Source organism: Crinia signifera, chromosome 7, assembly GCF_055691185.1.
Source record: "Crinia signifera chromosome 7, ASM5569118v1, whole genome shotgun sequence".
NCBI lineage: Eukaryota > Metazoa > Chordata > Amphibia > Anura > Myobatrachidae > Crinia > Crinia signifera.
The window spans coordinates 95,763,710-95,778,918 of NC_139223.1; the positions used below are offsets into that span (position 1 = coordinate 95,763,710).

General features: G+C 47.0%; 1 protein-coding gene across 1 annotated transcript in view; it reads right to left on the reverse strand.

Annotated features, from left to right (window-relative positions):
• The window catches only part of WDR75 (WD repeat domain 75), a 334,745-nt gene that overhangs the window by 161,722 nt on the left and 157,814 nt on the right, over positions 1–15,209 (reverse strand). Inside the window, exon 9 of the mRNA XM_083153502.1 lies at positions 4,522–4,680. Within this exon, the coding sequence (XP_083009628.1) occupies positions 4,522–4,680 (159 nt within the window). The remainder of the gene's footprint in view (positions 1–4,521; positions 4,681–15,209) is intronic.

Consider the following 15,209-nt stretch of genomic DNA (forward strand, 5'->3'; position numbering starts at 1 on the left):
TGAGGGCGTGAGGAGGCGTCCCCAGGCTGAGTGACAGCCCTGAAGGACGTATGGCAGCAGAGAGGAAGTGAGAGGAGGTCAAAGGTTCCGGGGATGCAGGCTGAGGAGCGCGTGATCCGGCTGGAAGAGGAGCGTGGTGAAGCAGCGTGGTGAGGAGAAGGAGCGTGGAGCAGAGTAAGAGCCCAGCGGCGCGCCCAGGACGGAGCCTGACCACCGCCGAGCAACACAGCTGACGCTGTCATCGGGCGACAGCGCGACTATAGAAGCCGCCGGCGGGGGGCCTGTGAGAGACCGTCTGGCGCAGAAGACAGGCAGCCTGTGGCTACAAGGAGCCGGCGCCGAGGGAGCAGCGCGAGACACAACGGGAGTGGAGCGGAGCGACTGAGTGCCCCCCCCCCCCCTGCAGAAGAGGGACACAGCAGCCAGCCGGGTGGACACCAGGGGGCCCTATCGTGACGGGCAGGAGCCTGCAACTTGTTCCAGACGTCAGGTATCTCCTGTACTCGCCACCCCAGACAGACTCCCGTACACTCCCTGCCACTGACGAAATGGACCCTACCTGGCACCCCACAGCACCCCAAGTACCGGTGGGGCTATACTCTTCCCCAGCACCCAGTGTGCTCCCCACTTGTGCCCATCCCTATGCTGTGTTAGCAGCCCATCTGGATCCTAACCCCCTGACCAGGACAAGTGGGCACCCAGCCTAAGTAGGTGCAGCGACACCCCGGATCACTCATTCTTCCCAAACCAGTTAATTTTTACGAGTAAATGACAACCCCTGGATTAATGTCAGTCCTGGTGTCTCTGGCCACATGTATATGCCGCTGCCCGGTGTATAATGCCCACGTGTATATGCCGCTGCCCTGTGTATAATGCCCATGCGTAAATGCCGCTGCCTTGTGTATAATGCCCACGCATATATGCCGCTGCCCTGTGTATAATGCCCATGCATATATGCTGCTGCCCTGTGTATAATGCCCACGTGTATATGCCGCTGCCAGTGTGTATAGTGCCCGGGGGTAACATATAGCAATTTAGGGGGCGCCAAAATGAGATTATATCTTGCCCCCCCCAACCTAAAAACGTTCCAGCGCCCCTGATAGGGAACAATGTTAAAATGGGCCAATGGACCTGATTTTTCATTGTATACCCACCCTTATGGGTATATTACATGACAAATGCCCCCCCCCCCCCCCCCCATTGTTAACGCCACCCCACGATGAACGGCAACACGAATCGTGGCGAGCGTAGGTGCGAGGTGCGTCCTCTGACCTTTTCATACCCCCACTATCCACGTCGGCGTGGAGTTGATTTTATATAGTGTGGCGAGCACAACAAGCCACCAAGCCCGAAACATGGCGAGCGCAACGAGCCCTGCGAGGGGACGCGTAATATCTGTGAAGTAATGCGCGTCGCCACGCTTCGGGCTTGGTGGCTCACCACACTATATACAATCGACTCCACGCCGACGTGGATAGTGGGGTATGAAAAGGTCGGAGGACGCGTACCGCTGCGCTCGCCACGCTTCGGGTTGGCGTTCATCGTTAAGTGGCATTAATGGGGGGGGCATTTGACCCATCAGGGTTGGGAAACAATGAAAATTGGGGTCTGGGGGGCATTTAACATTGGGGCCAATGTAAAATCGGGTCTCAGGGACCATTTTACATTGATTCCAATGTAAAAATCACGTCCATCGCATGCGATTTGGTTGCATGCGATGGACGCGATATTTGGGGTCCCGATGGATACAATTTTTATCGCTGGCTCCGTGCTAGGAAACAAGTACCGAAAATATATCTGGAAGCCGTCCAATTGATGATTCACAATTTCTAAAATGTAACTTATTATAATTAGAATTAAAAAGAGGTGTACTATTTACACCCTCTTCAATAAGACAATAGCAAGAATGTGCACTCTACTTGGTGTAATGTGTATAAGTGGTACTACCGTGCGGCGTTTAAGACTATTAAGCTTTGTAATATGAAATACATAGTAACATGGTAATTAAGGCTGAAAAAGACATTAGTCCATCGAGTTCAACCTATCTAACTTGTGAATACTGACTTGAGTAAAAAGTAATATCTATAGGATTCCCTTAGTGACCAAAAATACATCCAGTTTTGATTCAAATTCATTAACAGTAGTTGCTGTTTTCACCCCCATCGGCAATGAGTTCCAGAATTTTACTGCTCTAATGGTAAAGAATCCTTTTCTTAATTCAGTGGTATTATTTAGTAACCACAGCCCTATATATTTGTTCCACGCTTTCAACATGCATGGATCCTGTTTTAGAAGTCTTTTAAAATAAAACAGTTTCCGAATTATTGCGTGTCAAATCAAGAATATTATATATCTGAAGCAATATTTTAAAAGCTTTTAAAAGTTTATATTGATGTGACTTCTATGGGAGTGGCACCAATTGATGCAACCCCCTTGATGCCACCCATAATATCCACAATTAGGGGCGCCAAAATCTATGCTCGCTAAACAAAAAAATTAGGCTTGGGCCAGCCCTCCACCTCCTCACCCTGCTGGCAACCCCTGAGATGAGCGCAATGTGTCAGCTCTTCAAAGTGCAGCCCGCCCACCGCCATGCTGCTGAGCTCTCTGCTAGCAGCAGCTATCGGTCAGCTCCTTCGCCCTCCATCATGTGTAACTGGCATTAGGGTGTGTGCTATGTGTAGTTTATTTATTAATGGGCATTACGGTGTGTGCGCATGCCACCATGTGCATTGGGCATTACGCGGTGTGCGCGCGACACCATGTGTAATGGGCATTACGGTGCATGCAACCATGTGTAATGGGCATTATGGTGTGTGCCATCATGTGCAATGGGCATTGCAGTGTGTGCAATCATGTGTGCTGCCTAAATCTACATTTTATTTATTGGCAATGATTGTTTTTAATATATGTTATCAGAAAACTGCATCAACAAAATTTTGAAACAATAGTATAAAACAGATTTAGAATATATGTGTGATACTGACCAGTGTATTTGTATCAGGATGCAGTCAATTTCCCGGTGGTCGGAATCCCGGCATTCAGAATCCCGACTGACGATATCCCGAAACTTTCTCCCTCCGCGGGTGTCCACGACACCCTTAGAGGGAGAATAAATTAGCGTGCCGAGCGAAGCAAGGCACCGGGCCCACTGCGTGGCTAGCGCAGCGAGCCCGCAAGGGGGGGGGGGGGGGGCGTTCAACATCCCCCCCTTGTCGGGATTTCGGCGGTCGGTATTCCAGGATTTTGAACGCCAGGATTACATACAGAATCCTTTGTATCAATTGTGATGGTTAGAAAGAAGTTATGTCCTGCGCAGTTTCTTTATTTCTCTAATGAAAATAGCCCAGCTTCCATGGGCATTTAAACACTGAAGACCATGGGTGGACCAAAGGGTAGAGCTCAATTAAACAAGTCTTGGATGAGAGAAATATTCTATGGTACAATAATTGGTAAGGAAAATGCTTTGTATAGCAACTTCAGTGTACACCCTCTTTTCGGAGATATCCCCAGAGTCCTCCAATTGGATTAAAGAGAATTGTATTTCTTTTACTTGCATTGTATCATTTGCTCTGAATTCAGTTAGGTAATCACTCCCTTTTGCAATTTTTGTTATGTTCTTTTTTAACATTTTGTTTTCCTTGTTAGGGGTTTCATTTCTGCTGTTTTTCTTGTTAGAATTGATGTTCTTGTAGAGTGGTTGATATTATTATAGGAGAACAGTAAGGAGGTAATCCATTGTGATAACATTGTGTAGAAAGGAGTGTGAACATCACTAGAACACTTCTGAAATTACACCAGCATTATGACATTTGTACTACTGTCCTATTCAGAATACTTTTATTTTAGAGAACTGTACACATTTAGGATCCATATTCTTGGGAAAATTAAAGGATTACATATTTCAGATAACACTAATTTCTCACTCCTATTGTTTTAAAACACATGTACAATAGGGTTGGGATGATTGTTGATGGTCATTAGGTCAACACCGTTGGGTCGACATACAGCAAGGTTGACATGGAGTTTTCACTATTTTTTTTACCCGAATAACAACACTGTCGACATGGACACTGTTTTAAGTGTGCCACGTCCGCTACCAATGCTTTAGGCTCGGCACACTATTTTATTCTCCCATGATGTCCTAGTAAATGGTAGGGCATGAAATACTGCCTGTCGGCACAAAAAAACTGTGAAAAACCTGATGGTGACCTTTTGAAAGTCAACCTAACCCCTGTCAATCTAACGCATGTGTCGACCTAGACACCGGTCAACCTTGTCTCATGTCGACCTAGACACCTGTCGGCCTTGCTGTATGGTGACCCAATGGTGTCAACCTAACGACTGTCGACCATCATACCGTATCACATACAACATGTGTTTTAAACCAAAGAACACTCAACTACAGATTGAAGGTTGTCTGCCAAAAAGGATTAGACAAAACTTTTTCAAGACACAGTCTGAAGAACTGAAACACATGTGATGCTAACTTGAATAATGGGTAATATGTTTGCAACTTACGGTTATCTATATGAGAGGTGCAGTGTAAAGAGCCATCAGAGGAGGTGGATATGTGCTCAATAGCAGCCCCTAGACGAGGGAGAAATTCCTTCTTGTGTTCCATTCTGTAGGACCACTGTACAAGCACAGACTCTATACCACCGCTAAAAAGAACGGTACCTATATGTATTAAAAAAAAAAGGGAGGAATTTAAGGTGATTACAAGAAAAGGTTACATATGCAAAATGTACTACTTACAAGTGGTAATTATACACCACATTCTACACACAAAATTATAATTACAGTAGATAGTTCCACTCAAACAAACTAATTATACACAGCAGTGGTGGCCAACTAATCAGATGCAATAAGCCAAAAAACGAGATTTATGTCTTCCCTGTTAAATCTTTCTTCGAGGACATCAGGGGCCACAGGGATTACAGTGAGGAGTGGGTCATGAACCATTCCAGCATTCCAGTTACAACTTCTTGGCTTCCCAGGACAGCCCAGCTCCTCCACCCCCCTACCCCGCCTCCAGGATTAGCTAGTTTCAGTTTTTACCAATCCAGGCATGAGACAATATAGAAGGAAGAGAAACACACACAGAAACACATTTAAACATATAAAACACATGTGTGTGTGTGTGGTTCCTTTACAGAGAAACCATAATTGTAACATGTACAAGTACCCTCAACAGAGGAACCATTAACTAAGTTCACTCAACGGAGGAACTATGAACTTCAAGACAAATGAAGCAGACACAATATAGAAGACCCGAGAGCTACCTGGTTGATCCTGCCAGTAGCATATGCTTGTCTCAAAGATTAAGGCATGCACGTGTAAGTACACATGGCTAGGGTGGCCAATCCCGGGATCGGGATCGGCGGGATCCCGGGATTTGGCCCCCAAAACGCCGGGATTTCAATCCCGGGATTGGAATTTCCAATCCCGGGATTTCGGGATTAAACTGCGCATGCGCAGTTTAATGCCGGGCAGCGTCTGAGCACTCAGACGCTGCCCGGCTTCTCCCATACCCCGCAGTGCGCAGCGTGACGAGGTCACGCTGCGCAGGGCACAGCCGCACATCCACGGCTGCCCGCCCGCCCAGCGCTCCCGGCCATACGCCCGATCGCCCACCCACCCAGCGTTGACGCCCGCCCGCTCACCGGCACCCAGCGCTGACGCCCGCTCGCCCACCCACCGCTGACGCCCGCTCGCCCACCCAGCGCTGACGCCCGCTCGCCCGCCCGCTCACCGGCACCCAGCGCTGACGCCCGCCCGCTCACCGGCACCCAGCGCTGACGCCCGCCCGCTCACCGGCACCCAGCGCTCGCCCGCTCACCGGCACCCAGCGCTCCCTGACAACCGCCCACCCACCCAGCGCTCGGGCGCCCATGGTGTTTTTTTATTATTAGGGAAGCCAATCCCGGGATCCCGGGAATCCCGGGATTGAGCATTTTTCAATCCCGAATCCCGGGATTGAAAAAATGCCCCGGGATTGGCATCCCTACACATGGCCAGTACAGTTAAACTGCGAATGGCTCATCAGTTGTGTCACTACTGCTGTCCTCTGACATTGTACAAGAGGCAGCTAAACTGGTACAGTTTTAACACAGTATAAGAGACAGCACACATACAATGCAAATAATAAAGTGGCACTGAGCTCTGCAAAGCACTATGGCCTGCAGGAGCATAAATTGCTGTAATCTGTGCTCCAGTAGGAAAGGTACAGGGGGACTTGCCAGAGTGGCCCGGCAGTGAGGAGGTGGACCCCGGAATGGCTTAGTGCTCTCCATGTCCCTCTATCACTATGCAGCAGACAGGCAGGAAGGGATCAGGGGAGGGGACTCACATGAGTATGTCCTTCCTCCTGTCTCCGGGGGAGGGGTTTTGCGAGGGGAGCCCACTACCCCTACTAGCAAATGACCGCCCAGCGATTTTGACCTCGCCGCTGCCCGAACACACCGTTTCCTGGTGGTCCAGCAGGATGGATGGCAGACCAGTCCTGCCGCTTGCTAGCGCAGCCCGTCGGTCCCCCAGCAGGAAGTGCGTTACCTTAACCAGTGTCCTGATGCCTGTGACGGCTGTCGGTCCCCCAGTGCCCGGGGCCAGCCGGATACACCTCCATTTGTGACAACCAACTTGGGTGGTGTACAAGGGCCCTGGTGATGGGGCAGCAGTGCAGGGGTCTAAGACCCCCAGCGCTGCTGCCCTGTCACTTACAAGGTGTCAGTGTACAAATATAAAAAAAAATAAAGTTTCAAAATAAGATGTAAGGCTGCATAAGGCAGCCCCTCTCCATAGTGCTTGTTGGCTTCTGCCAGCACAACTAAAACTGAAACTAGCTGAGCCTGGAGGTGGGGTACAGGAGGGGAGGAGCTGGGCTGTCTAGAGAATAGCCAACAAGTTTAACTTTCCGGTGCTGGAATCCCACTGTAATCCGTGGCCCCTGACGTCTGCCGCAGAAGAAAATGCAGTATGTTATGGTAAGACAAATAGCGCCTACAAGGCCACAGCCAATTTTTTAAATTGGTTGTGCCCTAGCTACTAGCAGTACATTTACATACCTCAAAACTTCTGTGTTTTTAAAATTGGGACCTGCCACACAAAGGTGACAGTTGGAAGGAATGCATTTATGCTATATAAAACCATCTTGTGACACCTTAGCTCAGGGCTGGGCAACACCGGCCCTCCAGATGTTAATGAACATGCTGAAACTGATGCAAGGAATGCTGGGATGTGTAGTTCATCAACATCTGGAGGGCCGGTGTTGCCCAGCCCTGCCTTCGCTTCAAAGTAGCTGCACATTTATGCTTTTAATCATCTTTCTTTTAAACAGCAGTCCATTTAATATATTCATAACCTTTTAACACATTATTTTAATCATAGCAACCCATTTAAGCACTACAGAATACCAAACCATACATTACTATATTATTCGGTACTATTTACCTAGCACGGCGCCCACGATTTTGATCGTGGGCATCGCAGGTAAAAAAATCGCAGGCATCGCGGCCATTGAATGCACAAAAAATCGGGTGCGACGCGACCGACGCGATGCCCGCGATTTCCCATAAGGAACAATGTTAAATGTCTCAATTGACCCGATTTTCCTGTTCAATGCCTCAATTGACCCGATTTTTCCATAGGAAACAATGTTAAATGGCCCACAGAGGCCAAATAGCCACCCTGAAGTGTGAAATGGCCCCCACAATTGTTAACGCCACCCCACGATCAATGTCAACCCGAAGCGTGGCGAGCGCAGCGAGCCCGCGAGGGGCGGCGGTACGCGTCTTTCGACCTTTTCATACCCCCACTATCCACGTCGGCGTGGAGTTTAGAATAGAATAGTGTGGCGAGCGCAGCGAGCCACCGAGCCCGAAGCGTGGCGAGCCCCGCGAGGGGCCGCGGATACCTTCACAGGTAAACGCGTCCCTTCGCGGGCTTCACAGGTATCCGCTGCGCTCGCCACGCTTCGGGCTCGGTGGCTCGCTGCGCTCGCCACACTATTCTATTCTCAACTCCACGCCGACGTGGATAGTGGGGGTATGAAAAGGTCATAGGACGCGCACCGCTGCGCTCGCCACGCTTCGGGTTCACGTTGATCGTGGGGTGGCGTTAACAATTGTGGGGGCCATTTCACACTTCAGGGTGCCATTTAACATGGTTTCCTATGGAAAAATCGGGTCAATTGAGGCATTGAACAGGAAAATCGGGTCAATTGAGACATTTAACATTGTTCCCTATGGGAAATCGCGGGCATCGCGTCGGTCGCGTCGCACCCGATTTTTTAGTGCATTCAATGCCCGCGATGGGCGACATGCTAAGTAAAGAGTACCTATTATTCTTGCAGCACTCAATTGCAGGCTAAGCCTACAGCTGAATCAGTACCCATCAATAGTGACTACCTTACAAGCCTAGTAAAGAAGCTGGTCCAATAGGGTGAAGCATTGGACAGAGAAGCATAAAAACACCACTGTGGAGCTGTGATTGCCAATAAAAAAAATCCTCCCTGACATCTCCTTTTATCATTTCTTACAAGCAAGAGGGCTGGTTATGCCAAGATGGGAAAGCCAAAACCAGCCCTCCTATCTCACCAAAAAACTCAGCGGTGTGTCAGTGTGGCAGGGGGCAGCTGGAAGAGCTGACAGCAGCTGTCAGCAGAGACCACAGCAATTGTGTGCTACCCCACTGTGTGCCGGCTCCTGCACCTGCAGCACTGCCACATGCCTCCTCTGACTGTGCCACAGTCAGAGGAGGCAAGAGGCAGTGCCACGAGTGTGGGAGCCGCATCTCATTAAGAAAAGAGCCACATGTGGCTCAAAAGCCACAGGTTGACCACCCCTGATGTACACAATGATGGAAATGGGCTCATACAGTAGTTTTAGAATTGTATTGATTTTGTTTCTAATGTGGTATAAAAAAACAGATACGCATTATCCAATTATTATTGGGCAAACAAACAATTGGCAGAATTTTTCACCAAGTGTACGGGCCTGACTAAAGCTGTGTACACACAGTGCAATATATTGCTCAGCAATATATTGCTCAGGGTCCCATTTTCATCAGTGACCATAGATGGTCGCTGCTGAAAAGGAGACTCTGCCGGGGGAGCCGCAGAGGGAAACGGCTGGACCAGCGACCAATAGGGGGCTGAACACAGGAGCGCGCACCCAGCGATTTATCACCACAGCACAAACAAATCACTGCCAATATGGTCGCTCAGCCACCATATTGCCAGCGATATTGCACCGTGTGTACACAGCTTAAGGGGGATATGCAATACCGGATAATGACTGTCGGTCCATCCCAACAGCTGTGATCCTGGCCCTTTCACGTGTTACTCGACAGCAAATCGGCAGACAGGTTCAATGTCCCACCTGCAATCGGCGAAAAGGGGGCATGTCCGCATAAACCAACGCGGATTGTCGAGATATGGCCATGATCGCGACAATCCGTGGCTGTTCGGACCTAACGGCTTTTAAAGTCGGGCTCGTTCTGCCGTGATGCCTCGTCAATGCTGTTGATAAAGACAACATTAATTAGGCACCCGCCACTATTTCCCCTGTTGGAAATAGAGGCGGAGGATTGCATTTCCCCCTAATAGACTTTTTTTTTTTTAAATAGTCATTTTTATTGACATTTTCACAATAACAAAACCCAAAGTAGCAAGACAAAGCATACAAAGCGAATCACAATTCGTGCAAGAAGGACTTGTACCTATTCATAATCATGCAATAATACAGTATGGTGCATATCATAAATGATTGTACAGCAAAGTTTGTGACATATTACAATATACTGCTCAAAGGATAGACACAATAGTGGAAATAACCGAAGGCGTCATTAGAGTTAACTATGATAAAAAATTGGCAGTTATATTATTAAAAATGTTAGAATAATGCAGCAGAATAGGTATACACAACTTTGCCAGCAAATATCAAAAAGGTCAACAATTGTGTGGTCCTAATATGATACCCACATAACCACCAGGATAGAAACAACTACATCATAGCTAATCTATACCAATCTAATGAAACCCTTCTATCCCCCCCAGCCACCCACGCAAATGAATGATAATAGCAATATGGACCAACTGGGGCAGTGGACTTGTGATATTAAGGCAAACCTACACCCCACAAAGCAAGCAGTAGAATAGTCTAATGTTGTCCTGTTATACAAAAACACAAAACATAAAAGCAAAATAGTAAGAAGAACAGAAGTAGGAGATTCATATTAAACCGGCCAGGTTCTTAGTAACAGCAGGGCCAAACTAATATATTCTCCACTAATCTGGCCAATATTCAGCATCATTAACCCCTTCCTGACAGAGCCATTTTTTTCAAATCTGACATGTATCACTTAAGTGGGGATAACTTTTTTTGCTTTTACTTATCCCAGTGATTTTGAGATTGTTTTCTCGTGACACATTGTACTTCAAGTTAGTGGTAAATTTGGGTCGATACAGTCTGTGTTTTTTTGTGAAAAATACCAAAATGTCGTGAAAAAATGGAAAATTTTGCAATTTGCAAAATGTCACATTTTCTGCTTGTGAGACAAATAAACATACCACTCAAAATAGTTAATAACTAACAAAGACCATATGTCTACTTTATGTTGCAATCATTATTTCAACCTCCTTTTCATTTTTTTGGACACTAGGAGGCTTCAAATATGAATAGCAAATTCTCAAATTTTCAAGAAAGTTTCAAACACTGATTTTTTTAGGGACCAGTTCAGTTCTGATGTGACTTTGAGGGACTTGTATGTAAGACACCCCCATAAATGATGCCATTTCAAAAACTGCACCCCTCACAGTATTCAAAACAGCATTTTGGAAGTTTGTTAACCCTTTATGTGTTTCACAGGAATTAAAACAAAGTGTAGGCGAAATTTCAAAATTTCTTTTTTTTTTGCAGAGTTTCAATTTTAATATATTTTTCTAAGGAACACAGTAGATTTTACTAGAGAAATGTGACTAAAAATTGATTCCCCCAATTCTTTTGTTTTCATAAATATCCTATATGTGGCCCTAGTGTGCACGTTGACCAAACCCCAGGCTTCATAATAGAAGGAGCACCTACTTGATTTTGGAGCCTCCTTTTTATGAGATTTTTTTTTAGGCACCATGTAGGTTTCTAGGCACCATAAGTGCTAAAAGTTAGGAACCTCACCCACAAGTCACCCCATTTTGCAAACTACACCCTTCAGGGAATTCATTTAGGGGTATAGTGTACATTTCAAACCCCCAGGGGTTTCACCAATTTTGATACAACTGGGCTGTGAAAATGAAAAAATTTAATTTTTCATTTTCACAGCTCAGTTGTATCAAAATTGGTGAAACCCCTGGGGGTTTGAAATGTACACTATACCCCCTGATGAATTCCCTGAAGGGTGTAGTTTGCAAAATGGGGTCACTTGTGGGGGGGTTCCACTGCATGGGTGCTTCAGGGGTCATTCAACCAGAATCTGTGCTGCAAAATCCAAAAATCACTCCTTCCCTTCTGAGTCCTGCCATGCACCCAACTGGTATTTTTTGGTCACATGTGAGGCATTGCCATACTCGGGAGAAATTGGGGCACAGATTTTGGGGTGCTTTGTCTCCTTCATTCCTTGTGAAAATGAAAAATTTTGAGCCAGATCTGCATTTTTGTGTAAAAAAATGTAATTTTTTACACAAAAATGCAGTTCTGGCTCAAAATTTTTCATTTTCGCAAGGAATGAAGGAGACAAAGCACCCCAAAATCTGTGCCCCAATTTCTCCCGAGTACGGCAATGCCTCATATGTGACCCAAAAATACCATTTGGGTGCATGGCAGGACTCAGAAGGGAAGGAGTGATTTTTGGTGGTGGAATGAATGGTGGGTGCTATGTCGCATTAGCAAGACCCCCGAAGCACCAATACAGTGGAACCCCCCCACATGTGACCCCATTTTGCTCACCAGCTTTGGGAGGGGGGCTGGCGCTGCGGCTGGTGGGGGGGTGGGAGGGGTGCTGGCGCTGCGGCAGCCGGGTGGGTGGGAGGGGGGGCTGCCGGGTTGGAGGGGGGGGGGGCTGGCGATCGGTGCTGTACTTAACAGCACCGATCACTGTATGTATATATATATATATATATATATATATATATATGTGTGTGTGTGTGTGTATATATATATATATATATATACACACACACACATATATATATATTATATATATTTATATATATATAGTTCATAGAAATAAAATTAAAACCAAAATCACAGATTTAAAGCAGCTGTGCTGCTGCTGCTGCTGCTGGCGGGGGGTGGGAGGGGGGCTGGCGCTGCGGCTGCTGGCTGGGTGGGAGGGAGGCTGCCGGGTAGGAGGGCGGGCTGCCGGGCGGGTGGGAGGGTGGGCTGCCGCTCGGAGGTGATCGGTGCTGTACTTAACAGCACCGATCACCACCGATCTCTGTGTTACCGAGCGGCTTAGCCGCCGGTAACACAGAAAACGCTGCAATTGGCTGTTCACTTTTGAACAGCCAATCGCAGCGATCGCCGACCGGGGGGGGCACCCCTGCCCCCCCTAGGCGGCGAGGGGGGATGTCTGCTGTCAGGGACAGCAGACATCTCCAAACTGTCACCGCGTCTATAGACGCGGTGACAGTTAGAAGGCATGACGTACATTTATGCCATGTGTCGGGAAGTACTTCCCGACCATGACGTAAATGTACGTCAAATGTCGGGAAGGGGTTAAAGAAGAAATAGAGAGGGAAAGAGAAAGATTTGTCTCAGTGTGTTGCACCAATAGAAAGAGACTAAGGGCCTTATTCTGGTTGAGGCGGTCCGTTCCGAATTCTTTCGGAAATGACCGAACGCCACGCACGGCGGTCATTCTAAGAACACACTCCCACAGGTCGTCCGCATCCGTTCGGACGGACTCGCTAAGAAGAGGGAATGTCTTCAGACTGCACCCAAACGTGCAAGTGCGGTGGGAACTCAAAGATTCTGCACGGTCTTACTGCATCCGAACGGACGGGAAGCTGACCGTACGCACCGAGTTGGTGTATTTCCGCAAACCTCACTAATCTATTCGGAAGTCATGCTTCTGCAACAAAAGACACACTTATGCAATTAGCCTCCCTCATAACAGATTATTTTTAAATGTAATTACTTCCTAATGTTATGTGTAAAATGTTAAAAATTTTATACACACTTTATTATTTATCCTTATGTTCCCATGTGACAAGTAACATGGTGAAACTATATTATAATTTTTTATTATTTAATAAATATTTTTCTCACCCCCACGTGTGCGGTTTCCGATTACTGTAATAGTGAGATGTGCATTTATCTTTGGTTAACAGAGTTATGTCCATTGCTTGCAGTGTAAATGTGGGTCAGATAGCAACAATCCAGTCGAGTTTGCAGCATATATTCTAGTATTTTGTAATGGCCCATTTAGGCAGCAATGCTTCCAATTGAACCGGTGAAAAGAGTGTAATTAATCACTAATGACTTGAGGAGTGGATTGTATTGTGGTCAGCTGCGAGTGTTTAAGGTGCGGGCGTACTAATTGGGCGATCCGAATGCCTAGCGCATGAACCAGTGCTCTCTGAGAACTGAAAATTGCTTATGGACTCCGCAGATTTCTGCCATGTTGGTTTGCTTGCAGTCGGTGTCCGTTCCGAATGCACGCCTACCACTGTTCATGGACTCCCACGTGTACGCCCAGATTTACGCCTAGTTTTGCCCACTTTGAAACCGCGCCCCCATATGTCCCGAGGGAGTTCGGTGCACATTTGTAGACTGTATTGGTGAGAATGAGTGCGCAGACAGTACGTTGCACATGCACATTGCGTTGCCTACGCATGCGCAGATAGCTAAAAAGCGCCCTCTGAAAAAATTCGTAACGGACCGCACCAAACAGAATAAAGCTATAAGTCCTCAAATCTAACTTTAATTAGTTTAATTCTAAAACAAGCGAAATATAAAAAACACATATACACACATACATTTGTATGTGTATATGTGTTTTTTATATTTCGCTGGTTTTAGAATTACATCAGTGTCCTCAGTCTTAAAAGTAGGGGAGAACCCCACCCCACCACCACCACCACCAAGCGTAGGACTTCCGGTGGAGTCAGGATCACATTGGGCAGTATTCAATGAGAAAAGTTCTCCGTGTTTTATGGAGAATTTGTGCTTTGTTCGCCTTGGACGGAGCATTTTGCTCTCCAAAAGTGAGCAACCCTATTTAATGTGAAATATTCTCTGTCTTTCTAAGTGATTTTCTCCGTCTCTCTCCGTGTAGCAATTCTCCATCTTTTGATGGAGATCTGGAATGTGAACTTTTAAACTAAATGGGTTTTTTTTTTTTTGGTGTCAAAAAATAAGGTTTTTTTTTTCTGTGAAGGGGCATGTTATTTTTATTCATGTGCTTATATATTTAATAAAAAAAATATATATTTTTAAAATTTTTTTTTTTTTTTTACACAGTGCAGCCAGCAGGGGGCCGGAGCGCTCGAGACGCTCATTAGATATTCATATATTCACTGCACCCGATCGTTAATATGCACGATCGGGTGCAGTGAATACTGGGTCCCCCGCTGGCTATAGGGGGGCGCAGCCTGTGCTGCCTGGGTCCAGGGGAGCCCACCTCCCCCCTCCACATTCCTCTGGGGCAGCCAGGGAGACTTTAAACTCTGGCTGCTTCCGTCTCCCGGCTCCCTGAAAGCTTCCTGCCGCGGACGCTCGTCCGCTGCAGGGGTTAAGACTCGCCGCGAGTGGCGGCGAGCATCAGCCACATTGAATAGTGGGAGCAGGAGGCTCCGGAACACGGAGAATCTCCGCTAAAACACGGAGAGTGCATGGAGAGCGAAATAAAACGCTCTCCATGCACAGAGAACTTTCTCATTGAATACTGCCCATTGCAACCAGCTACAGGGTATGCAGGCAGAGCAGGATTGGAAGAGAAAGATGGATCTCCCACAGTCTCTTCTGCACATTGTGCAGAGGATGAAGTTTGAGCAATGATGGATGTATTAGGAAACGTATGGAGCAACCGTTGTGAGGCATTGCCTGAGGAGTATTTAAACGGAGATATCCATGGTGCTGGAAATGTGCAAAGACTAACTCACGTGAAATACCAGAGTAGCAGTAACCGAATATAAATATTTGGCAATAGTGAGAAGGCAACGGCTTGCATGACGCCCGGCTCACCTCTTCCGCAAATATAGTGGGTGGGCC